Source organism: Suricata suricatta, chromosome 8 (assembly GCF_006229205.1).
Source record: "Suricata suricatta isolate VVHF042 chromosome 8, meerkat_22Aug2017_6uvM2_HiC, whole genome shotgun sequence".
Taxonomy (NCBI): Eukaryota; Metazoa; Chordata; class Mammalia; order Carnivora; family Herpestidae; genus Suricata; species Suricata suricatta.
In genome coordinates, this window is record NC_043707.1 from 120,508,687 (window position 1) to 120,534,914 (window position 26,228).

General features: G+C 41.6%; 1 protein-coding gene across 6 annotated transcripts in view; it reads right to left on the reverse strand.

Moving 5' to 3' along the window:
• Positions 1-1,844: 1,844 nt before the first annotated feature.
• The window catches only part of EPB41 (erythrocyte membrane protein band 4.1), a 190,661-nt gene continuing 166,277 nt past the window's right edge, over positions 1,845-26,228 (reverse strand). Inside the window, exons 15-18 of one of the 6 annotated variants that reach the window (XM_029946492.1) lie at positions 12,597-13,046; positions 11,248-11,376; positions 3,936-4,037; positions 1,845-2,801 (exon numbers count right to left, since the gene is read on the reverse strand). In XM_029946492.1, the coding sequence (XP_029802352.1) occupies positions 2,445-2,801; positions 3,936-4,037; positions 11,248-11,376; positions 12,597-13,046 (1,038 nt within the window). In that variant the 3' untranslated portion in view covers positions 1,845-2,444. The remainder of the gene's footprint in view (positions 2,802-3,935; positions 4,038-11,247; positions 11,377-12,596; positions 13,047-26,228) is intronic. The other 5 variants (XM_029946495.1, XM_029946489.1, XM_029946491.1 and 2 more) reach the window with 5 other exon arrangements.

The window sequence follows — 26,228 nt, forward strand, 5'->3', positions numbered from 1 at the left end:
GAGAGAGAGAGAGAGACAAAGCATCAATGGGGGAAGGGCAGGGAGAGAAGGAAACACAGAATCTGAAGAAGGCTCCAGGCTCTGAGCTGTCAGCACAGAGCCCGATGTGGGGCTGGAACCCACGAACCGTGAGATCATGACCTGAGCCGAAGTTGAATGCTTAAGCAACTGAGCCACCCAGGTGCCCCATGTTTCCGCTTTTTTTTTTTGGAGTAAGCTCTGTGCCCAACGCAGGGCTCAAACTCACGACCCCAAGGTTAAGAGTCGCCTGCTCTTCCAGCTGAGCCAGCCAGGTGCCCCTCATTGTTTCCATTTTATAGACCAAGACACTGAGGTTCAGTGGTTAAATAAAGTGGTTAATGTTTCCCAGCTAGTAAGTAATATAGCAGGGATTTTAACTGAAATCTAGATGGCTTTCTTCTTCACTACACTGTCCTTTAGTTTTGGGGAGACCCCGTGTTAGCATCTGGAGGAGTTCTGATCATTTTAGAAAAGCCAAATGAAAACCGAGAAAGTAGGAAATGATACCACTCCGCTTGCCGGGCCGCAAGTCCTTGAGCCTGAAGCTCACAGCACCCACGGTGGTTTGGAGAACAGTGACCTGGGGATTCTCAAGAGACAGGCCCTCCCTGTTAAAAAGGACCTAGGGGCGCCTGGGTCAGTTAAGCAACTGAATCTTGGTTTCAGCTCAGGTCATGATCGCACAGTTTGTGGATTTGTGAGTTTTGAGCCCTGCATCAGGCTCTGTGCTGACAGTGTGAGTCTGCTGGAGATTCTCTCCCCCTCTGCCCCTACCCTACTTGTCCTCTCTCTCTCTTTCTCTTTGCCATCTCTCTCTCAAAATAAATAAACTTAAAAAAATTTTTTTAAAGGGGTAGCTGGGTGGCTCAGTTGGTTAAGGCGTTGGACTTTGGCTCAGAACATGACCTTACAATTCATGGGTTTGAGTCCTATGTTGGGCTCCATGCTGACAGCTCAGAGTCTGGAGCCTGTTTCATTTGGATTCTGTTTCTCCCTCTCTCTCTGCCCCTCTCCCACTCACACTCTCTTTCTCTCTCAAAAATAAAGACATAAAAAATTCTTTTTAATTAAAAAAAAAAAGGAAGGATTCTAGCTAGATCTGAACACCTGACTGTTGACCCTGGCCCTTAAGAACTATCTCTAGGAGGGACGAGGGAAGAGGGGAACTTTCTCTTTTGGTCTTCTGACTCCATGAAACTGGCACCTCTCTAGGCCCTTGCTTATTCTCCCTGATCTTTTTTTGCCCAACCCATCTGCTCATGTGTCAAGGCCCAGCCCAAGCCGTCTCTTTGGTTACTCTGGCCGATGCCCCTCTCTAGGAAAGCCTAGGTCACACACTTCATGCTGTAAGTGCCTCCCCACCCATCCAGAATACCCCTTATCTCTTCCCTTCCATGCATCCCTCATACATAGCAGATCGGAGGGACAGAGAAGCATCTCTCTGAGCTATCAAGTATGTTGATCACAACAATCCTGAAAGAAATCTAGGATTATCTTTCTTTTACAGATGGCAAAACCACAGCTCAGAGAAGTAACTAGTAAGGTGTGGAATCAAGAGTCAACGCTGTCTCCCCCGCTCCCCAACCACCTGCCCGCCCCACTGCTCCGGCCGTCTCGCACAGACAGCATACAGCAGGGGCTCAGACCAACCGGACCTGGTAGGTGGGTGCAGGCAGGTAACAGTGGGACCCACTGAGCTGGGGCGAACAGGCTGTGAGGCCCTCCCACTTGGGCTCTGCAGCCTTGCTGCGGGGACCCTGTGCCCGGAGGTCTCAGCGGGAAGGCTCAGCCCCGCCACCAAGGGAGCTGTCAGCGGTGCAGCTCAGGTTTTCTTTCTTTCTCGGTTTTTTTTAAGGCACTCAACATATCAGCATGAAGGCCACAGAATGACTGCTCCAGCATGGCTGTCAATGACTGCAGAAGCGTTTGCATGGGGCCCCTCCACCCCCTCTTCTCTGCGGCTCGACTGTTCTCACCTCACTCAGCAGAGAACTAGGAGCATCAATCCTGACCTTATTATTTGCTAATTGCCTGCAGCACAATTAGCACCTAATTAATATAGAGAATAGATTTTTAGCACTCAGAAGGGCCCAGAAATGATCTAGATCAACCTATTCTCTTTTAGGAGACAAGAAAGAATCAGCGGTAGTGTGGTTTGCCCAAGGTCAGACAGGAAGTCAGGGACAGATCCAGGACAGAATCGAAGTCAAGGCTCCTGATTCGCAGTCTACCTCCCCAACCCCCATCTCCTCTGCCTCTAGGCCCTCTGAGGGCGGGGAGCACACCTTCCTTTTGTCTTACTATGTTCTTCTGTCCGCATGGTGGACACCCCACATCTCACCCGATTCTCACAACCACATTGAGGGGAGATGCCATGATGCCCATCCTAAAGATGGGGACATGGAGGCCCAGAAAGTTAAGAGCTAGCATATGGAGAGATCCAGGATGTGAACACAAGGCTTTTTGAGTCTAAAAAACTTGCTATTCTTTCTATTACACTTCATGCTCCAACTGCAGTCTCCATCCCACAGGCCTCTGTGGGCTGACTCCCTTTGCCCTTCCCATTTCAGCACTGGAGTAGCCCAGGGGGTTCCTTGGGGCGAAGCTGGCAGAGGCGTCTTCCAAAAGCCACCTCCCGTATCCATCAATCTTCCCGCCCAGGGACCTCTTCGCGCCCACAATCTCTTCAGTGTTCCCACCTGATCGTGGTCGATATCGGCATCTCCTGTGATCACAATTCTCTTCTCAATCCGGGTCTCTGAGATCCCACCTTTTACAGTCTAAAGCCAAAGGGAGAGGGTCAGATGAGAAAGAAAGGAAAGAGGAAAGGGGGGAGATCCCAGCAATAGTAAAAGATTAATCTGAAAGCTCTAGTTCAAATTTTAATCTGCTGCTGGGTTCTGTGTAGAACAGCCTTCTTACCCACTTTGCCCAAACCCTTGGCTGCACCTGCTAAAATAAGCACACCTCTATTCCCGTGGATTGCTGAGATCTTTAACAGGCAAAACAGAAAGTCACAACTCTACTTATTTTTCCCTTTTTCTTCCTTCTAAATACCATAGAAATTCAGTGAGTAAACAAAAACAGGTTTTTCTTTTTGCTCTTTTCTGTATATTTTGATTATTTTCAAGAGGAAAAATCAGAAGACTGTGAACAAAAACGTCATGCAGCTTGAAATTAGGCTCTTTATTTAAGCATTTTCATATCGTTCATATCAAAAGACCCTCAAATAACCCCTCAGGGTGGGTAGGTTTCCTTAAATGACAGATGAGGAAAACCAAGGTCTAGACACAGTAAGTTACTAGCTTCTAGTCATCTGTGTGTTGATAACAGAGCTTGGTTAGAAATCTAGATGTCTTACTTACAAGAGCATATATTTTCCTGTAGTGCCACAGCAAACACGGGCTGCCTGATTTTCAGGGAGCAGTTCCGATTGTAGACAATTTGTCCCGTTTGTCCCCATAAACCATGTCCTAGTAATTCCAATATTCCAGCAGGCAAACGATAGTTCCCATGGCCTCGATATTGGACATGATGTAAAAACTCTCTGTTGGGCCCTGAGTTCTGATTTTTTACTAGGAAAATATGGCTGCATAATAATACCAGTGACACCAGTCCTTAAACTGACTGTTTAAACTTACGTCCACAGTCAGACAGGGGACAGTCAGAGAGAATGACGTGAAGAGACGACAGGCATGTGTGACTTTATGAGACTACTCGCTAGGCAAGGAGACCCTCAGGGACCCCCCAGGTTTACTGCTGGGGAAAGCGGCAGGGCCTTTCCACCTGGGACACTGGAATGATCTGGCTCAAGCAGGGATAGAGCTGGAAACCCTTGCTTACGGGCCAGGGTCCTTCCAACAGAGGCCCCAAGCTTGGGGACTTCCAGAAGGAAGATCCAACCGGTCTGTTACCTTGGTAATCTGAGTTGTGGTTGTACTGCTCGTGGTCTCAGATGTGATGGTCTGAGCTGTTAGCAGGACTCCTGGGTCCAGGTCTCCGTTGCTATCCTCAGTCTGCAGGAAAAAAAAAAAACCCACAGCTCATCAACCCGCCTCTCAGGAAGCCTTGTGGGCAAATGTGGCAGGAAGCGGCACTGCTCTTCAGCTGTACATTCTAAAACAAAAATCCAATTGCCTTACAGCGATCTCTTACTAAAGAAAACAATCCCCTGGCAACAAGCCTCCTTCTAAAAACGTTGGATGGTCAGTTTCCTTAGCACCAGGTCAGTGACAGGAGTAGATCAGAGAGAGGAGGAAGGAAGACAGCCAACAAGGGTGACAATGGCTGCACATTGTGTATACAGCATTTTAGAGTTCACAAAGGGCTTTCAAAACATTGTCTTTTAGGGGCGCCTGGGTGGCTCGGTCAGTTACACGTCCGACTTTGGCTCAAGTCATGATCTCACGGTTTGTTGAGCTTGAGGCCCACATCGGACTTGCTGCTGTCAGCACAGAGCCGGCTTTGGAGTCTCTGCCCCCTCTGTGCCCCTCCCCTACTAGCTCGCACTCTCACTCAGAAATAAATTACCCTTAAAAAATTGTCTTTTTTTGATGCCCACACAAGCCCTGTGAAATCAACAGAAAGGGCAGAGACTGATTAGCATTCCCAGGTAAGAAAATGCAGGCCCAGAGAAGGCAAATGATTTGCTCAAGCACCCAAAACTTGTAAGTGGCAGCTGTCCTCTCTGCAAACCTGAAGTTCTTTACACATTACACGAGGCAGAAGTATAAACTCTTGGGGCTAAGGCATGGGTAGGTTCTGAATCATAGGGCAGAACTTTCCAGAAAGGAATGGAAAGGTCCTTGCCAAGGCTTAAGGAGCCAAGGAATCTCCAGCTATCTTCTTTGAAGACTGAGATGGGAGACTGGAGCAAATAAGGCAGGAAATATCCCTTTAAGACACTGTGGGAGGAAATCTACATAAGATGTCAATGATACTTCTGACAACGAAACTATCATTGAAATGGACCACCATTAGGAAGGGTTTAAAAGTGTTTAGAATACCAGGCTATGCACCTCATCTCTACAGAGAACAAGGGCTGCGGCTACTTGTGTCTCTAGAGTCACCACACTGTGACCGAAACTGGCGGATTATGATCAGGTCGGGAAGTGACACCAGCAAAAAGGAGAGGCGGTCATCGGTGGGCGTGGGCTGCCAGCAGGACTCAGAACTGCCCACACGCCGGTGACTGGGATCGAAACAGAGGAGACTGGGAGGGTGGGGGCTGCTTAGAGCCAACACCCTGTCCAGAAAGCAATGACCAGTGGGTTCTGGCACTGACACAGCTCAGAGGAGATTTAGAGAATTGCAATTATTCTCCAAAGAACCTGCAGTAAAAAAAAGTATTACATTACTATGTTTTTCTGCCTCTTTATGTAAGTCATTTGTATTATCAGCAGAGGCTTCCAGCCTTTATGAGCAGGACCACATTGCTTGAGGCAAAATTTTTGAGATATAGGGGGTGGGGAGTCTGGAGGAGGAGATGAGAATTAGGAAGAAGAGCTTCTGGCTGGAGTTTCCTTCCAAGTAAGGATCTAGGCAAAACAAAGAGAGGGGACAGGACTGTGAAACCTAAATCTCACATAATTGTAAATCAGACATATACATGTCAGCACCGTGCTAGGTATATCACTGGCTAGTTCACGGACACTTTCTTCAGCCCAGACCCACTTATCCTTATATTCAAACTCACCTAATATTTATTGTACTTCTACTATGTGCCAAGCACACAATGCAACCGTTACCTTAGTTCGTTGGGCCAGAGAAGTCCAATAATTTGTCAAGGTTCTATAGCCAGTAAATGTTTGACCTAGAAGTTAGGGCAAGAAACTTCTTGTCTGAAAACTGAGGTCTGGGTCCCAGCTCCGAATAACTAGCTACAGGATCTCGGGCGAGTCATTCTCGCTTCTCTGAGCTTGAGTTTTCTCGTCTATAACAGGCAGTCCTGTGATCTGGGCTCCGCCCCCACCATAACATTACTGTGAGGGTCTAAAGAGATCGCAGAAGTACTTTATACATGATTATAAGAATATAAATGTGTGCGTTTGATGGCTCAGTCTTAAGGTTAAGCATCTGACCCTTGATTTCAGCTCAGGTCATGATCCCACAGTCTGAGAGATCGCGCCCCACGTCAGGTTCCTCGATGACAGGGGAGAGCCTTCCTTGGGATTCTCTCTCCCTCTCTCTTTCGCAGCTTCCCCCTCTCAAAATAAATACATTAGAAAAAAAATGTAAATTTGTGTGTCAGGAGAGCTAAACCTTTTTGAAGAGCTCCAACTCTACTAAACCAGTGATTCTACTGTATTTTTCTACCTCCCACCGACTCCCTCCTTGCTTTCTGTCTCTGAAGAGGTGAGAGATGGAGGAGACATTGTTATGATTTCTTATGCTCTTCCCACATGTGGCCTCTTTTCTTCGACCCTCTAACCAACGTCTCCTCAAAATGGTACTGCAGCTTTGACAGCCATTTTTAAAGCTCAACATCCATTTATCCTATGACCTAGCAATTCCACTCTTAGCTGTTTACCCGAAATAAGTGAAAACATATGTCTACGCAAAGACCTGCACATGAATGCTTACAGAAGCTTTATTCATATTTGCTCCAAGCTGGCAACAACTGAAATGTCCATCAACAAAGGAAAGGATAAAAAAATTGTGGTACACTCAAACATTGGGATACTATTCAGCAATGAAAAACAGCAAACTACAGATTCGATTAAGCATGATGAACCAAACCCCCACCCCAAAACATGTTCAGACACAAAAGTGTACTACTGTATACTTCCACTTACATGGAATCCAAGAACAGATAAAATTAAGCTAAGGTGATAGAAATCAAAGCAGTAGCTGCCTAGAGGGATAGGAGAAACTAGAAGAGGCTTTGAAGAGGGTTTCAGGAGATATGGAAATGTTCTGTATCCTAAATGTGACTTGGTTACACAGATACATACATTTGTCAAAATCAATCAAATTGAACACTTAAAATCTGTTCATTTCCCTGTACATGAGTTGTTGTTTTTTTAAGTGTATCTATCTTTTTTTTTGAGAGAGAGACAGAGTGAGTGTGTGCAGGAGCAGGGAAGGGGCAGAGAGAGCCTCACACGCGCCCTAAACCCACAACTGTGAGATCATGACCTGAGCCAAAGTCAGATGCTTAACCATCCGAGTCACCCAGGCGCCTCAGTGACAACTTAATTTGAGATGCCCATTAACCTGTTCCTTGCAACAACCCTATGAGGTGGAACTGTTATTAGCTCCATTTTACAAATGAGGAAACTGAGGCACAGAGTGATTAACTTGACTGCACACTAATAAACAATGGAGCAGGTTCAAACCCAGGAAATTTGATTCTAAAGCCAGCACTTTCCCCACTCTACTCCACTGTTTAGCATGAGTAATGAGAAGTAATTTGTATTTTGGCTGACTGTCTTAAGCCCAATTAAAATGAAATAAAGGTAGATATATAACAATATAATATAGTAATAGCTACCGTTTTTTAATACCTACTGTATGCCAGGCAACTATTATCTTTATCTTAATAACCTTATAAATGTATTTTTCAGAAGAGAAAGTTAAGGCTCAAAGAGTTTTAAGTGACTTGCCAAAGGTCACAAAACTTCCAAGTGTTGGAATTAAGATTCAAGTCTCACTCCAAAGCCCACATGCTTTCTCCAGCACATCATGCTGCCTCTGTATTTCTCCCACACGTGGATATATTTTAAAATGACTGCTTCCTGGGGCACTTCGGTGGCTCAGTTGGCTAAGCGTCCCAACTCTTTTTTTTTTTAATTTTTTAACGTTTATTTTTGAGAGACAGAGCACAAGCAGGGAGGGGCAGAGAGAGAGGGAGACACAGAATCTGAAGCAGGATCCAGGCTCTGTGCTGACAGCACAGGCCTCAAACCCACAAACCATGAGATCATGACCTGAGCCGGAGTTGGTCACTTAACCGACTAAGCCACCCAAGAGGCCCCCCAACTCTTGATATCAGCTCAGGTGAGGGGATCGAGCCCTGCATCAAGCTTTACCCTGACAGCCTGAGATTCTCTCCTTGCCCCTCTCCCACTTGCATGCACTCACATACACTCTCTCAAAAAAAAAAAAAAAATCCTAAAATGACTGCTTCCTTTTCCTTTTTTTTTACAGGGTCTACACTCAAACCATGTGGGCTTCTGTGCGCAGGTTGGCCCTAACACCTTTCATGCATATGCTTCTTAAAATTCACTTCAAAATGGAATAGGACAGGGGCGCCTGGGTGGCTCAGTCGGTTGAGCGTCTGACTTCGGCTCAGGTCATGATCTCGAGGTCTGTGGGTTCGGGCCCCGCATCGGGCTCTGTGCTAATGGCTCAGAACCTGGAGCCTGCTTTGGATTCTGTGTCTCCCTCTCTCTCTGCTCCTCCCCCATTCACGTTCTGTCTCTGTCTCTCAAAAGAAAAATAAATACAAGTTGAAAAATTAAAAAAAAAATGGAATAGGACGAAATGTCAGTCTTCTCCCACTCTTGACCACCCCAGACCCTTCATTGAGGCCATCACTGCTTTTTGGGGTTTTTTTTGGAGTACTCATTCAGAGATAATATATTCATATACGGGCCTCCTCTTTCCCTCCTATAAGCAGCATATTATTTATACCACATTCCACTCTGCTTTTTCATCCATTAATTTACACATAGATTATTCCTATCAGAAGCTTTTTTTAAATAGCTGCATCAAATTATATTAATTGGCTATATCCTAATTTATTTCACCTGCTCCCTAATGGTGGACAGTTAGGTTGTTTCCATGGCAATGACAATTTAAAGCGTTTCCTACCATATGAAAGTAATTCTTACATCCTCTGGTTAATAACATGCACAGTCTTAAAGTAATTTCCTATGCCTTCCTTTTTCAACACCCCCTGCCAAGTCCTCTTCATTCATTTCTGTCTCTCTTGACACAGCTCTTTCTTCTCATTTCCTCCAGCTACACTTTGGTTCTTTATAAGCATCTCCCCAGTCTAGCTCTAGTCATATTCCTGTCTCCAGGCGTCCCCCTACTTTAAAATATTCAGCACACAGCTTTAGGAATCATCTACCAAAAACCATGCTTTTGATGATGTTGCTTTACCAACACTGCTAAAACACTTGAAGCGGCCTCTCATTATTTATCAGTCTCAAACTCCACACTCTCCACCACGAGATAGAGGGAAGCATACAAACGTTAACTGAACATCCACGAATGTGCCAAACACTGTGCGGGCATCATGGCACCTAATCTTCCCCCAAATCTTGCAGTGGAATGTGATATTTGCCCCATTTTACAGCTAAAAGAACAGAGGGTTAGAGAGATTAGCGACTTGTTTAAAGTTATTCAGCTAGTATGTGGGTGAGCTAGGATACGATTTCTATTTGTCTAATTGCAAAGGACATGCTTTTAAGTGGCAAGTGACACTGTTTCCTAACAGCGATACCTTCATCCAGTTCAGAGTGTGAGGATTAACTGTAAGGATTTAGGTGAAATCACTCAGCCAGAGCTTCTCAAGCTGCCTCGCTCCTGTCACGCGGCTTCAGCCAGAATGCGGCCTCCTCAGGGTTCTCCTGACCACGCCAGCCCCACGGGGCAGGCTTTCATATAATCTCATATTGTCTAATTCTCTTTTTTAAGTTTTTAAATTTTACTTTCAGAAAGAGAGTGCATGCAAGTGGGAGGGAGCGGAGAGAAAGAGAATCCGCTGTCAGCTGAGAGCACTATTCGAGGCTTGATCTTACAAACTGTGAGATCATGACCTGAGCCAACATCAAAAGTCGATGCTCAACTGACCGGGCCACCCAGGCGCCCCTCCTATGGTCTAACTCTTTATCCTACTTTAGTTTCTTTAGAGCATTTACCAGGTCTGAAATTTATACACTTGTTCATGTGTTTTATTATCTGTTTCTCTCAACCATAACCAAAGTTCCAGAGAGTAGAGCCTCTGTCTACCTTGTATACTGCTTTGGCCTAATACATAAATGCTCAACAAATATCTGTTAATATTTGCTCATCAGTTTATAGAGAGAAAGCTTTCTCTAACTTTTGGCTTCTGTGAATTAGAAAAAAAAAGAAAAAAACCTGATTCAACATAAAGCAACTCTTAGCTCATTCAGATTTCCAACATTGGGGGCGCCTGGATGGCTCAGACAGTTGAGCACCTGGCTTCAGCTCAGGTCATGATCTCACAGTTCGTGGGTTCATGCCCCGCATCGGGCTCTGTGCTGACAGCTCAGAGCCTGGAGCCTGCTTCAGATTCTGTGTCTCCCTCTCTCTGCCCCTCCCCCATTCACCTCTGTCTCTCAATAATAAGTTTAAAAAATGCAAAAATCAAATTTCCAACAATGAAGGAGAAATTTTGCTAAAATTATACTGTTTTATTTAAATAAAAATTTTAGAGGCGCCTGGGTGGCTCAGTTGGTTGAACATCCGACTTTGGCTCAGGTCACGATCTCACGGTCCGTGGGTTCGAGCCCTACATCGGACTCTGTGCTGACAGCTCAGAGCCTGAAGCCTGCTTCAGATTCTGTGTCTCCCTCTTTCTGCCCCACCCCACTACCACTCATGCTCTGTCTCTCTCTCTCAAAAATAAATAAAAATTTAAAAAAAATTTAAATACTTAAAGTCTTGTGTGAGACCCTGAGATCAAGACCTGAGTTGAGATCGAGATTTAGACACTTAACTGACTGAGTCACTCAGGTAGCCCAATTCTTGTGTGACTTTAAATTTAATTGTAATAAATTATAATCATTATAGCTGTTACTTATTTACACTTCCAGGCATGACTGTCAAGTTCATACAGTATGTATCTTATATAATCTTCATAACAAAATTATGAGGCAGATACTAACATGATGGGTGGGGTGGGAGAGAGGGGGAGGGGGCAATCAAGGCTCAGAGACATTCAGTCACTTGTAGTAACTGAAATGAAGAAGCCAGAACCCAGATTCAGGTTTGTTTGACCCAAAGCCCATGGTCTTAACCATTACGCAGACTGCCTTCCCTAATTGGGTGGATATAAGCAACCGGATGCAAGACAACTTTGCTTTTAATGAAGTGCTCTGGGATATCTTTAGATCAGTAATCTCCTCTAAAAAGAATTACCCCAGAAAAGCCTCATATTATTTGCAGCAAATGATTAGCGACTCAGTAAAGAAAGAAGGTTATTTATTGTGTTTACTCCAGTCTTTGCTTCTGAAACGTCACACCGTGACCTACCTGGGCAGCCTCATAAGTGATGGTCTTGGTCTCAGTGTGAACAATAGGGACATCTTTGGTTGGGATTTCGCTTTTCACAGCATTGGCAGTATCCGAGATGGTGACGGTCTGAGTCTTCACCAGGGGTGGCTGTGAAGCAGTAAAGAGAAAGAGTTACCAGAGTCTTCTGAACCCACAGAGAACTAATTTTCTGACATTGATCTGATCAAAGTGGTAGCTCTAATCAAGCAAAGGGCCAGCTCCATCTCTGCCCAGGACTTGGACGCTCTTCCAAAGTAGCCTTGACAAGGTGTCAAATCATGAGGGATATTAAAAAAAAACAGCATTACTGTAATCATTTTCATACGCTTAATGGAGAGCTATAAGATCAGACAGTTATGATCGGTGATATAAAACACTTTAGACTGACCTTCAGAATTTGAATATAAAATTGTTTGCCAAATAGCAGTCACTTTTGTTTGTCCTTGTGACTGTGCCATTATAATTAAGAAAATCAGTCACATTTCCTCCACTAACTACAAATGTACATGAAACAGCAGTGGCATTGGAATGCATTATCCTGGAATTCGTCAACTTCTTTCAAATCAATGTCAGACATTCACTTTGGAGTTCTTGAGAAGAAACAGTATTTGGAAAACTGGAAAGAAAATAATCACTTCTACCACCACCTGGTGATTAATCTGAGAATTTCAGAAGAATGAACATTAGTAGGATATCAAAGTCCTCTTGTCCATCAGCTCCCCTTCCAAAGACTATGAATCACCCTAAAACTACCATTTGATTGTGATAAAGTTAAGTGGCCATCCACCTTAGCATAGGAGATTAGTGCCCATGGGCTTGGAAGCCTGGTGAGTGGGGTCAGTGGGAGTGGTGGGCTGTACTGTGTGGCTGTGATGAATAAACAATTATTTGGGGTCTGAAAGCGCATTAAAATCAGTTGCTTCTTTTAATTAAGAGTATTTGAATTTTTTGAGCATGGCCTCCGAACACCAATGGCTCTGCATCATAGAGGTCTCAGAAATTACCTCTTTCCACAGCCCACACTTGAGCCAGGAAAAGAGGTACCCACTCACACCGGCTTCATAGAGATAAACAACTGGAATTTAGCCCCGAGGGTTTTGTTACCTCATCAGGGGAGAAAGCATTTCCAGCCACGCAGTTAATGCCTCTGAATAAATTTATCTGTAGTAATCGAGGGCTTCAATTTTATTCTGTGATTCTGAAGAAAGCAGAGGGGCGACTGCCCTCACACCACCACCACCACCACCACCACCACCTCCTCCACAGAGCGGATTCTGGCCCACTCCCGAAGTAAGTCATTAGACCTGCATCATTGAACTGGTTACTACCTGGAAACTTCGAATGAGGGTGGGGAACTGGTTACCCACACGAGAGTCAAGAAATGATCCATTTTGCTTTCCAAGTGGCTCTCCTGGTGTAACATGTTCTTCACTACTCTCTGCCTCTTTTTCACCAAGTTGCAGCTGAGAGGAAGCTGGTGATACTGGGAAGGGGAAGGCACCGGCCTGCTCCTCCGCTCCTACACACTCCCCACTTGCGCCTCCTGGCGTCTCCTTAGTATCAAGAGAGCCAGCTGCCCCCTGCTCCTTCTCTTCTGTCTCCTTGCTGCTTATGGAGAGGGAGCCACTCTCAAAGCTTTGTGGAGACTCCGACGGGGTGGTCATTTGGCTCTTACTAGGAATTAGTGAATGCTTGGGACCATCCCATTCAGAGTCAGGGCTGGTAGCTCGCCCCCTTGTCACGGCAGCCGCCTCCTCTGTGCGAATGCCATTTATATTCTACAAATGAATGAACACATACAAAAGCAAGAAGATTAGGAATAAGTGGGGAATATAGTGAATGCTGAGAATCAATAATGATTTCTAAGAGGCCTAAAAAAATATTACTACAATACAAACCAAGAATCTTAGCTCCTGAGGGTAGACAAAAGGAAAAAAACCTGCTGTTCACTAAACATATCCATGGCTTAAGCAGCTGCAACCTCATTTTGGTCGTGTTTCTTAAACACTGGTAACCTGAGAAGGAGCTGTGACGTGCCTCCCACAGTCCCAAGCACTTGTATGACTATGATCTTCCCTGTATAACACATACTCTTCATACTAGGAGAGTTTTACTTTGTTATTCCTAAATACCTAACTCATTACTATGCATAGGGAACTATGCAATTTATGAGCTGATCAAAACATACTCTCCAGTAGCCTGATCAGGTTAAAAAATGTCTCATTATCTCCAAGCCATAAATATCATCATATTAGCCCCCAAGGGAGAAGCTGAAATCTTGACTTTGGATTAAAAGGTTTAGTACATCCAGAACAAACTTAATCTAACCACTGTCATGAAATTAAATATCAAAAATAGTGAAGTATTTCTTCACTGTAAACAGAACACAAGTGATCCAGCAGCTGAGATGTGCTTCTTCATAGACGAATGACATAGCTCCAACCCCTAAGAGAAGCTGGGAACAGTTCCCTCCTGGGCTAAATGCCTCACACCACAGGAAAAAGATCTAAAATAAGTACTTGCAAGAGAATGTGGATGACAAGATAATATCACCGTGGATGGAGCCTAAAGTTTAAAGAAAGGTGCTGTGGGTAGAAGAGAAGGAATTCACACTAGTAAAAAACGAATATGAGTCATTTGAAAAACGACTTCAGTCTGACTGAAGCCAAATGTCATTAAAGTAAACATCTGCCAGTGCTCACCAGAAAGCTGCTTAGGCCTGAAGTTTTGGTTCAGATCAACTTACCAGATTCCACACCACCTACGAACTTAATAACTGAAAAGGACTCCTTTAAAAAGGTATTCCTGGAGTAAATGACACATGCCTGGTTCAGCTTACACATTTTAGTGCTCAAATCATGTTATGATATGCGTTACATAGTTTTGGAAAAAACACTGCTGCTCCTTGACTTGTAAACCAACCTGCACTGTGATGAATATAAACTAGCAAGGAAAGATGCACCTGCTCAGGCGCCTCGGGCCCACCTCACTTCTAAGCCATCTTGAAACAGTCAACGCAAGATTGCAGAGTGGTACACATTGAATTCAGATTAGGCAGGTCTTTCATGGACTGATTATGAATATTACTTAGGGCGTGAAAAACAGGACTGAGAGAGGACAACAGAAACTGCCTCTGTCTGCAGAGACATATAAAATATTCTTGCTAAGGGTATATGAATCCCCTCCTGTTTCAAATGGGAACCATACCTGGTGTGATTCACAGGGTTCTGAAGATCAAATAAAATAATACATGTGAAAACCCTTGGTAAATTCTTTTTAAAATTTTAAATGTTTATTTATTTTTGAGAAAGAGAGACAGACATTGGGGTGGGGGGACACAGAGGTGTGAGTGGGGGAGGGGCAGAGAGAGAGAGGGAAACAATTTGAAGCAGGCTCCAGGCTCTGAGCTGTCAGCACAGAACACGACGCAGGGTTCAAACTCATGAACCACGAGATCATGGCCTGAGCCGAAGTGGGACGCTTAACTGAGCTACTCAGGCGCCCCTAGCACTTGATAATTCTAAAGTACCAGATAGATTCACTTAATTCAACCAACTTTCTGAGCTCCTATAATATACTAAGATCTGGGGACACTAAAATAAATTTGTTGTTATTATTTACACACGGTATTACTTTCTAGGGCATTTATCTCACCATTTCTTTTGAGTCAGACAAGCTGTTAGAGCTGTCCAAAAATAGATCAGCTGGTAATAAACAGGCTTTCTCGAATCGCTATATGCTAGCTCTAGCACTGTGAATAGCATATTCAAACCCACTCACATGGAGATAAACTTCATGGCTTTTCCAAACAATTTTGTCACAACTGAGAAGGGTGATTTATAACCAGGAAAATACCTAAGATAATCAAGTAAGGGCCAATTTTATGCCAGTCTGCTCAAGTGACACGTGGTGGTCTGTCATCAAGAAACCACTTGTGAATAAACATTGCTCAGGCCCACAACACCTGGTCCAAAGCTGCCTACTATTGAGTAAAATTAGAGCAATCAGTTTTTTCAAAGCATGTACAGAGTAGACCACTGCTAAAAGCTGCAGCCATAGCAATAACAATTCAACAAATATTCACTGCTCACTTAATATGTGTTAGTCCCTGGAAATAAGAGGAAAATTGATAACAGGTTAGATCACCACAGAGAGCATTCTTACATATGGTCAAATCAACCTCCCCAGTTGGCTCCGTTTTCCAGATCTCTCGGACACAGCCAATTACTTACTGGACATGTTCCCAGCCGTATGGAATGCAATATGCCCTAATCGAAACTCATCTCTGCCGCTGCCTGGACCTGCCACTCCAACTTCTTCCATCAATTCTATTATGTTGGTAAACGGTACCACCATCCATCCAGTCTTCTGTGCCAAAAACCTGAAATCCTCTTCAATGCCTTCCGCACACTCATCCACCAACGTCCAAAGATTACTCCATCAAGTCATTTCCGTTCCATTTTAGTATCACCCTTATCTATCTGCTTGTTTCATTCAGGCTCTTGTAACGCCAAACCTACCGTACTACTAATGCCCTAAATAGTTTCTCTTCTTTGCTTTTTTCCTTCTTACTCTCTCGTCTCAAACCTTCCTTGAACACACCCTCTACTCTGCTGCTAACGTGTTTATTTCTAAAATGAAACACTGCAAACTCCACTTTGCAGCTTAAAACCCTTTAAGAGAAATAAATAAAATAAAAAACAAAACATAAAACAAACTAGGAATGTCTGGGTGGCTCAGTCGGTTAAGCCTCCAACTTCAGCTCAGGTCAGATCTCACGTTCGTGAGTTCGAGCCCCGCATCAGGCTCTGTGCTGACTGCTAGCTCAGAGCCTGGAGCCTGCTTCTGGTTCTGTGTCTTCTTCTCTCTCTGCCCCTCCCCTCTCATGCTCTGTCTCTCCCTGTATCAAAAATAAATAAAACATTAAAAATTTAAAAAAAAACATAAAACAAACTAAAAACCCCTTCAGTGGTTCTTCATTGCCTTCTGGTGAAAGTTCAGACCCTTTAGTAAGACACAGGAAATACTTTATTTAACCAAGAGTCAGAAGCTTAACCTGGGAGCCACCCAGGTGTCCAAAAATGGAAAATATTTTAAAATATGACTCCGACCTCTCTTTCTAGCTTCACCATGCTGTACCTCCACAGACATCCTTCTTTCCATTAATTCAAAACTATTTGTAGTTCCTAGTACAGGGCATGCTTTCTCTTGCCTCCCTGCCTTTATAAATATTGTTAGTATTTTTCCTTTTGACTGGAAGTCATTGCTCAGCTCAAGTACAGTTCTTCTGGAAGTTTCTCCTGGCTGCCTAAAGTATAGTTAGATACTATTCCTCTTTTGCTCCTATTGCACCTTGTTATTACTGGTTTAGTAATCTACTTTCCCATTAAGACTGAGTTCCTTAGGTGTGTTGGGGGGAGATAAGGACTTCCTATGTTACTTAGCTCTGTATCTCTCTTGTTCAGTTTTTGTCACATAATAGATGTTCAGTAAAAACTTGCTGAAAGTATATTTAATAAATCCAGGTGACTTGAGAACTTCTGCCTGGTCTTGTGCTATTCAAAAACTGAAAAGGCATGTTCAGAAAGAACATAAAAAGTGGCTAACTGGGGGTACCTGGGTGGCCTCGTTGGTTAAGAGGCTGACTTTAGCTCAAGTCATGATCTCGCAGTTTGAGGGTTCAAGCCCTGCATGGGTCTCTGTGTTGACAGCTTAGAGCCTGGAGCCTGCTTCAGATTCTGTGTCTTCTCTCTCTGCCCCTCCCCTGCTCATGCTCTGTCTCTCTTCCTCTCAAAATAAATAAACATTAAAATTTTTTTAAAAAGTGGCTAACTTGACCAGACCCACTGTTTCATCCAGCATTTTATCTCCTATACCAGTAAAATAAGAGGAAAATGTTATTTACGTTCACCACGGGCCAGGTACTGTGCTAATCACTTTAAAGTTTATTTATTATGAGAGAAACAGAGAGGGAGAGAGAGAATCCCAAGTAAGCTCTGCACTGTCAGCACAGAGCCTGATGCAGGGCTGGAATTCACGAAACTCGAGATCACGACATGAGCGGAAATCAAGAGTCAGATGCTTAACTGACTGAGCCTCCCGGGTGCCCCTGTACTAGTCACTTCAACACGTTTTCTCACTTAATCTTCTACAATCTCACTATGAAGTAGTCACTATCTCTATTTTATAGATGAAGAAATGGAGAGGTTAAGCATCTCAGAGCTAGCTAAGTGATGGAGCTAGGGTTTAAACTCAAGTCGGTTTATGGTTCTAAAGCCCATTTCTTCCCATGGCAACAAAGTATTTCAAGTAGGACCAGAGGACATGTCCTATAATGTTCAACATACACCAAATATACACCAAACCTGACTATACTCTGTCGAAAGTCCCCTTAGTAGAGCCTGATTTTAGTGGCCAACACCATACTTTTATTTTATTTTAAATATGTTTTATTTATTTGACAGAGAGACAAAGAGAATGAGACCAAGCAAGCAGGGGAGGGGCAGAGAGAGCAGGAGAGAGAGAATCCCAAGCAGGCCCAACACTGTCTGCACAGAGCCCCGTGCCAGGCTCGAACCCACAAACTGTTAGAAAATGACCTGAGCCGAAATCAACAGGTGGAGGACGCCTAACCAACTGGGCCACCCAGGTGCCCCTAATACTTGTAAAGGAGAAGGAGAAGTCTGAAAACCCAGAAGAATAGATTGAGCAAAAAGAAGATATAAAATCTCCATGACATAAGACTCCCAAACTTTGACATATAACATAAGTGAGGGATTTTAACTGACAGTCTGTGCCTTTAGCCATGATCATCAGCAAGGGCCACTGGATTGTGTAAGACTGTACCACTGCATAGACCAAATGGGTCTGGAAACTTTAAAGGAATCTTTTCAGGGTATGAACAAATACAGGACTTTGTCTGAACCTCCCACAGTAACTGACAAAACTGAGACTTAACTGTGATCCAAAGTGTTAATTCAGATGCTGTTTATCTGGACTGGTGGGGGATCTAGAAGGAGAAAGACGCTACAACAGGAAGACCAGTCGCCTGTACAAAGTACTGCCAGGCTACGTAGCTGGTTTCCAGAATACGGGAAGGAAGAATGCTACAGAAATATTTAATTGAGAACATTATTTGAAATTTTTCAATTTAAAAAGTGAATGGCTCCTGCTAAGTATGAGAATTCAGTATTTTATTTGGGAAAAAAGACAAAGTTTCCCTCTTTTTTCTCTCTCTCTTTTTTAAATGTTTTATTTATTTTTGAGAGAGAGAGAGACAGACAGACAGACACAGTGTGAACAGGGGAGGGTCAGAGAGAGGGAGATATAGAATCCAAAGACAGGCTCCAGGCTCTGAGCTGTCAGCACAGAGCCCACAGGGCTCTAACCCACAAACAGCGACATCACAACCTGAGCTGAATCGGACCCTCAACCGATTGAGCCACTGGGGTTCCCCTCCCTTGTGGGTTCTAAATGACGTCTCCCTTGACTTAAAGACCCCAGACACCATCAGAGCAAGATATCGGTGCTCCAGGTGCTTTGCTGCACTGGCTCCCCCCCATTAAATGTAACCCAGTCTTTTTCTTTTCAGGTTATTTTTGAAGCAAGGTATTTATATATTAGACCAATGAAAGAACCACAGTTATGCTTACAAGACTATCTTATCCTATGAGCCTCACGAGGAAACTAAATCCTGAAAATCTTCCTAAAACTTGGCCACATAAGAAAAAAAAAACATATTAAGTTTTTTCCTGGAGGGACCAGGTAGTAATTTTTCCCACACATTTGTTTCCTGCTTTTGAAGATCAGTTTTACCTCTGGGTGGGCAAAGGAAAAACACTTCCTTTCTATATTAAAAGGAAGCAATGAACCTGTTGTCTCATTTTATCTTTCTATCTATTAAAATCCTGGGTCCACAGGTAAGGGCTGGGGGAAGAAGAGCAGTGTCACTGCCAACCTTGCTATGTGATGTCCGGGGACCCCTTTCACCACAGGACCATGATTAGAAGTGGAATGAGGGAACAAGATGAAACCCTCCCCTCAGTACTGTGCTATGCTTTATTTCTTATCCATTTAAAAATTTTATTTTCTGGGGCACCTCAGTGGCTCAGTTGGTTAAGGGTCTCACTCTTGATCTCAGCTCAGGTCTTGATCTCACGGTTGTGAGTTCAAGCCTTGCACTGGGCTCTGTGCTGGGCATGAAGCCTACTTAAAAATAAATTAAGTTTAAAAAAATAAAACAATAAATTAATTGAATAAAAAATAAAAAATTTATTTTCCTATGTGTATAACTACACGCATGAAAAATACCTCAAGGGATATTAAATATCAGTAGTGGTAGAATTGCAATAATTTTTTTTTAAGTAAGCTCTATGCCCAATGTGGGGCTTGAACTAACAATCTTGAGATCAAGAGTTGAATGCTCTATGGACTAAACCAGCCAGGTGCCCCAGGCATTGCAAATAACTTAATTTCTCTCTTTGTGTTTTTCAGTACTTCCTATCCTTTCAAAAATGAATATGCATTATTTTTGTTATAAAAAATATTACTAAATTATTTTTTATGCAACCTTTTGTATCTATCTGGCTTTATAATGAAATGATATGCAAAACCTGAAGAGTCTGGTAAGCAATTTACGAAGTGCTGATACATCCTTCAGGTCCTCCAACCCTTTACAAACAATTCAAAATAAACCTTAATAGTTTCCACCCCCAAAAAGTAGTTAATAGAATGATTAAGTAATGTAAGCAACTGGCAACTAATATAAACCTTCTCTTTTATAAGGGAAATATAATATAAAACCTTAGTAATTTGGCAAATGGATTTTGAAAGTCAAAGTCAATGATTGTGGACTTCATATATCTGGGTGGCAAAGAAATAGTTCAAATTTAAGGTGTAGCTTCATTATATTTTGTTTACTGTTTTCTGATTTAAAGATGGCAGGGACATTCTCAGGAATATGAATAAAAATATGGTCGTGTCTGTGATTTATTTCCTTAGATTTTCTTATTAGATAACAAAAAAAATTATTATTCTCTTGCCAGTCATGATAGCAACTGGGAATATAAAATATTAAAAATCAAAGAATCCTAAAACTTGATCTGAACAGTAACTCTAGATTAGTGACATATACTACAAATCAATACTGTGACACTTCATATCAGAATAATTTATATTTTTCCTTTCTTTTCTCTTTATTTTTTTATTTATTTATTTTTTTTTTTGCTTAAGGCCCCTGTGGGCTTAAATCTTGTTTTATTGAAATCAAGTATAAGATACTAGAATGACTGAATAAATTCAATAAATGGTTGCTGAATTGCCATCTCAGAAGAGAAAACACTTTTAGGTGATTTGGGGATAAATGAAAAAAAGGAGTGATCCAATATCTATGGTATTTAGATTTAGTTGAATGAAGATATTAACAATGATATGCATGGATGGCAGTTAAATACATTTATATAAGATAAAATATATCTTATGGCGGTGGCAATGGCAGAACTTTGGGGAGAAGGCAAACTTTTATCAGAGCTGTCTCAAGCTTAATTATAGTGTCTTAATTTTCTGGTGTATTCTTAGATATTATAATGTTACACTAAGCACCAAAATAAGCCAGTCAGTAATGTTACTGAGCCCACATAAGCAGAATTAGATAGTTGGCAGAAAAATTTTGAAAGAAAGAAGAAAATAGTCATGTCAGTTATGAAGCTAACTTCTAATGAGAGCCTGGGAATCAATACGTTTAATTTTAAGTCTGCAAAAAAGTGCTTTTCCCTAATATCCTATTCAATGTTTCCAAAGATTTATCCTTAGAATACCTATGAAACTTTTATCTGCATATACAAGCATGTTCAAATAGACAGCATAGACAAATTAATAAATATGGGTGTTCTTACTTACTAAAATTATACAAGACAGATTTTAAGAGAAGGCCATTAACATGATGAGGTGACATTTTACTTTATGGAACTGACTAAATTGGGAAGTAGGAAACATAACTGCAAATTCCTCATAGTCCAGCCACACCAAAATACAAATTCTGTCACTAAATTACATAAATACCCTGGTTAATACATGTTACCAACACCATGTGAAACAGTCTCAAACACGACTCCAAATCGGTAAGAGTTTTATACTGACATAAACATACTTAAGGAGTCAAGTACAAAAATACTTTTTTTGATGAAGAACAAATAATTACTAGAGTTACAAAATGTCATTTGGGTTGACAATGAAGTGTTTTCCATTTGTTTGCTTCTGGATACCAATCTAGTTTTCTTCTGACCTTCCACATAAGGTTTGATTTAATTAACGAGACTAAGCTATTGATCTATCTAAATATTCCCAATAAATATGTAAAGGAAGCTACTATTTTCTTCTAAGAAGTTTAATTCTTGGGACGCCTGGGTGGCTCAGTCGGTTAAGCCTCCAACTCTATCTCGGCTCAGGTCACGATCTCACGGTTCATGGGACCGAGCTCCACGCTGGGCTCTGCGCTGACAGTGCAGAGCCTGCTTGGGATTCTCTCTCTTCTCCTCTCTCTCTGCCCCTTCCTTGTGCCTGCTTGTTCACTCTTCTCTCAAAAATAATTAAGCGTAAAAAGTTTAATTCTTTTTATTGAATGATTTTAATATCAGAAATCAGATTATTCCCCAGGGCCAAAGAAAAGCCCAGAGATCCTGGTCTCAACAACAGGCAAGGCCTCGTTTCTCACCCTTATCTTTTGGTTCATACAGACTAACAGAGGTCCTGTTTCAGGTTCTGAGATAGTCCGGAGGCCTCAACCTGGAAGATTTAATTTAAGAAAAATGGAGTCCAGCAGTAATAATTCATTAGTGGCGTGAGGATCTTAGAGGACCATTTTCTTCTTTGAGAACCACTTTTCTAAGTTTTTTTTTTTTTTAATTTGAGAGAGAGAACGAGTGGAGAAAGGGCAGAGAGAGAAGGAGAGAGTGAATTCCAAGCAGGCTCTGTGCTCACAGCGGAAATCATGAGTTGAACGCCTGACTGAGCCACCCACATGCCCCAAGAACCATTTTTAATACCCAGTTATAAGCCATCAGGGTCTCACAAATTCCAACCTTCTCCTTAATTCACTCTAACTTTTACCACATTTTCATTTGGGGACTGAGTGACTTAGGAGACAGCTGTGGCATGATAGAACATCACTGGACTAAAACAGTAAAGACCTGGGTTCTAGCCCCAGTTCTTTCATCAAAAACTGCTTGTTCTTGGGCAGATCTCTCCACTCTGAGAATCAATTTCATCTTACGAAGCAAGAACATTACTGTATGGTTACTGTGAAGGTTCACGGTACAGGCGTTCAAAATGAAGTGATAACAAATACCAGACACGATTTCTCTTTGTACTACATTTCTTAAAATATTCCTTTTTGCAAGGAAACATGAACCAGGGCAATAAAGACACCTAGTCCCTACAGGGAAGTGTTTCTTCCAAAGTGGGCCAACCCTTTAGATTTAACTAAGGCTGGTCTTCCTTTCCGCTTACCAAGTTCTCAGCCAGGTTCTCCTAATGCTTTAGAGAATATCACCAAACAGAATTTTGAAGAAAGAAATTGTGACAGAATATAAGAATTAAAATAGGCACATTATGAGAATACTATATTCCTGAGCCAAGGTCCTCATGAAGAACAGTAGATAGGCCATTTTTATTAGTTTTGAGATCTATACTGTTTAGAAAGAAAATTAGGAAAAACATTTCTGATTAGTCACAAAACTTATAACCATTTTAAAGCTTCATAGATTTACTTTGTTTCTAAGACCAAATCATATCTATGTTACTACCCACATATTTTGCTTCCTGAAATCATTAAATTTTCTGTAAAAAGAGTCTAGGATTTAGCACACTATCTCTATAGTCATTTTACACAATGGAATTCTAAATCTACCACATCTATTAACTTACTATTGGCTTTCACTTTCTCTTCATTGTTTTTTTATTTTTTATTTTTTAAGTAATCTCATAGAAAAAGGGGATTTGGATATTCGTTACACTTTTTAATAAGATTTATATAATTAAAAAAATAAATTTGTTAAGAAAAGGGGAGCGGTAGAAAGGTGGCAGTAGGAATGAGGGAGAGGGTTGTGCACGGACACACATACACCCACACAGCACATTACCCTTGGTATGCAAACCCAGTACGAAACGCTTTGCACTGCAAATGCCCACAGACCCAGCAGGAATCGAGGTTCCCGTGCTAAGCACAGAAGGAAGATACCCAGCAGCAGAGTCCAGCTCCTGGTTCTTTACTAAAGTAAACAATAAACATTACAGTCACTTAACGTATCCACAGTCCATTTAAACAATACCCCCAAATGGTCCGCAACATGCAAACTAAAAAATGTTGAATCCAATCCTGATAAGATCAGTTAATTGCGAGTGCTTTGTTTCTACATTCTTCTCTTTAACAAAACATGGCAAGTTTATGTTTCAGCAAAGAACGGCTTTAAACGCCTTGGGGGAAAGCTCTAAAAAAACAAACCATATATCTTTATATGGTAATTTAATATCAATATTTGTAATCTTAGTCCTTTTTCGAAAATTAATAATATCATTCTTTCCTATGATTGTATAATAATCAGTAGGAACGTCAACCTGGTGATTAAGAAAATTTGTTAAAACAAACGCTCTTCCATGGGCACTTGCAATAAGAGATAAATCAGATGTGGTAATAGCTTCTTTTGTAAAAGCCATGTGTAAACAGCACATAAAGATGACAAGTCAAGCAGCAATGGCCCATTCTTCAGCCAAAAAAGGAAACAAATGAAGAAAGAACAAAAATCACCAAAAGGTACATCATCCACGGTCCTCCCCCCAAAGCCTCATAAATAATAATTTTGGTACATTTTCAGTGGTAAACTCAGGCCAACTGACAGTTTGAAAAAGGACATCAGCATGACAAACACTCAGGATGGGGATAAACTAACAACAGAGTGACCATGTGGCTGGCCAAAGAGGATTTTAAAATTTTCTCTTTCCTCTCCAGGGTGCCGCTCTTTATCTTGTAATACATTTCTCTTCATTCTAAATTTTCTCTCTTGGCTATACCCACTCCCACTTTTGTTTCACTCTCACTTTTTTTTAAAAAATAAGGTTTGCATGCTATTGGTCCCTAACTAGAAACACATCGTTGAAGTGCTCACTAGCTTCTCCACAAAACTTGAGTCATTTTCATGGTCCATTGCTATTCTCTGGCGTATAAAGATTATATCTGGATAAAGGAGCTTACTTAGGAGATGTTGGCCTTTATTGAATTACAGTTGGTAAAACTGCTTATTATAAGAGAATCACTCCTTAATGCAGCCTCTCACAAATGCCGGCAAATGAAATTGCCAATAACAATCATCCTTCAAATGTAGTTTTTATAATTTCCTTAATAGTGCTGTTATTAGATTATCCCCACAAAAGGTGACTGTAAAAGCAAACAGTTTCAAAATCAGTGCCTGATGCAAAATTTTAACTATTAGGTAATAGAAAATTTTGCCTTAACACTGCACTCACCAGCAAGGACTCCACAGATCAGGTGAGTGTTCTCAAACCTGAATAGAGCTACAGAAGTCAAAGTTTTCAGCAAATATTAAAAATTATACTAAACATGTCTAGGAGACCAGAAGCCTTTGGTCGGTCAGTTTTATTTCATTATACTAAGAAGGGCTGAGATAGAGAAATGGAGATGAAGAGGAAGGAGTTATAACCAGTACAAAAACTCTGATCATTTAGTATGGAACACAATTAAATATACTTGGCAGGAAGTCCCATTTCCAAAAATGATTAAAGACATGATAAGCACTTAAGAAACACATTATGCCCCCAATTTAAAATGTAGAAAACAGTATCTTGATTCCATAGAACTAAGTACAACAGAGAACTATTATTAGATATTAACTAGCTGTGTCTTCTCTTCCTGAAAAATCCTATAATAATGAAAATGACTTTCCATGTTAACATTTTCAACAAATTCTGCAAAAGAACATGGCTTTGAAGAAACACTTCAAAATTTTTATACTACTCACACATGGCCACAAGCACATACTTTGAGCTAGTAAACACCACTTCAAAATGTGGAGTGTTAGTTTTCAGTAATTACCTGGATAATACAGCCGAATCTAGGACTGTGAGAGTAACAAAGAAGACAAGGTTTACCCAAGGTGAAGTGCAAGATCAAGTGGTATACCTTCTGTTAATTCCACATCCCGGGAGCAAGCTGTGTGCACACCCACATATCCACGCCCCCTCTGTTCTCCACCCTGCGCTAGGATCACCGTGGCAGTACTGGATGGTTAATAACCACTAATTTGTAGAGTGCTTTTTAAAAAAACAAAAGACAAACTCAGCATATTAAAAATGCTTCTAACAGATGTGACAATTACGTGTGTTGTAGTGACTGATTAAGATGCTTAGAAAAAAGTTATTTTTAAAACTTGGTATAAATAAGCCAAATGAGTTCCAAGCTGATTTAAAACATGAATATTCTGACAACTGAACACATACCAAGGTTATCTCTGCTTTGGGACTGAGTGAAAAACAATTCCAGGGATACAGAGAAGAGTGAAAATATGTAAAAACAAGGGAACTTTTCTAGAAAGACTGGCTGACACTATTTCTTGCAGATCCCCTAGAACAGAGGTTCCTTTTCGTTTTCCTTTTTTTTTTTTTTTTTTTTTTGGTAGTGGGTCTATGTACTGCATTGCTGGCTCCTGTTTCCTTAATGACTACTATCAACCAGAAGCAGATTTTCAGTAAGATTTATTCATGATAAATTTACATATTAAGAGCAAAGAACGTGAGAAAAATATTAAAGAAAATGTTCCAGAAGAGAAGTTCTTAGCAGATTTCTTTAGGCTTATATATCTTGCTGAACTGCCAATGAATAAACAATTTATTTAGCCTAGTATCAGAGCTAACGCATCCTGGTCCAGGGAACTGAAAGGAACATAAGCTTA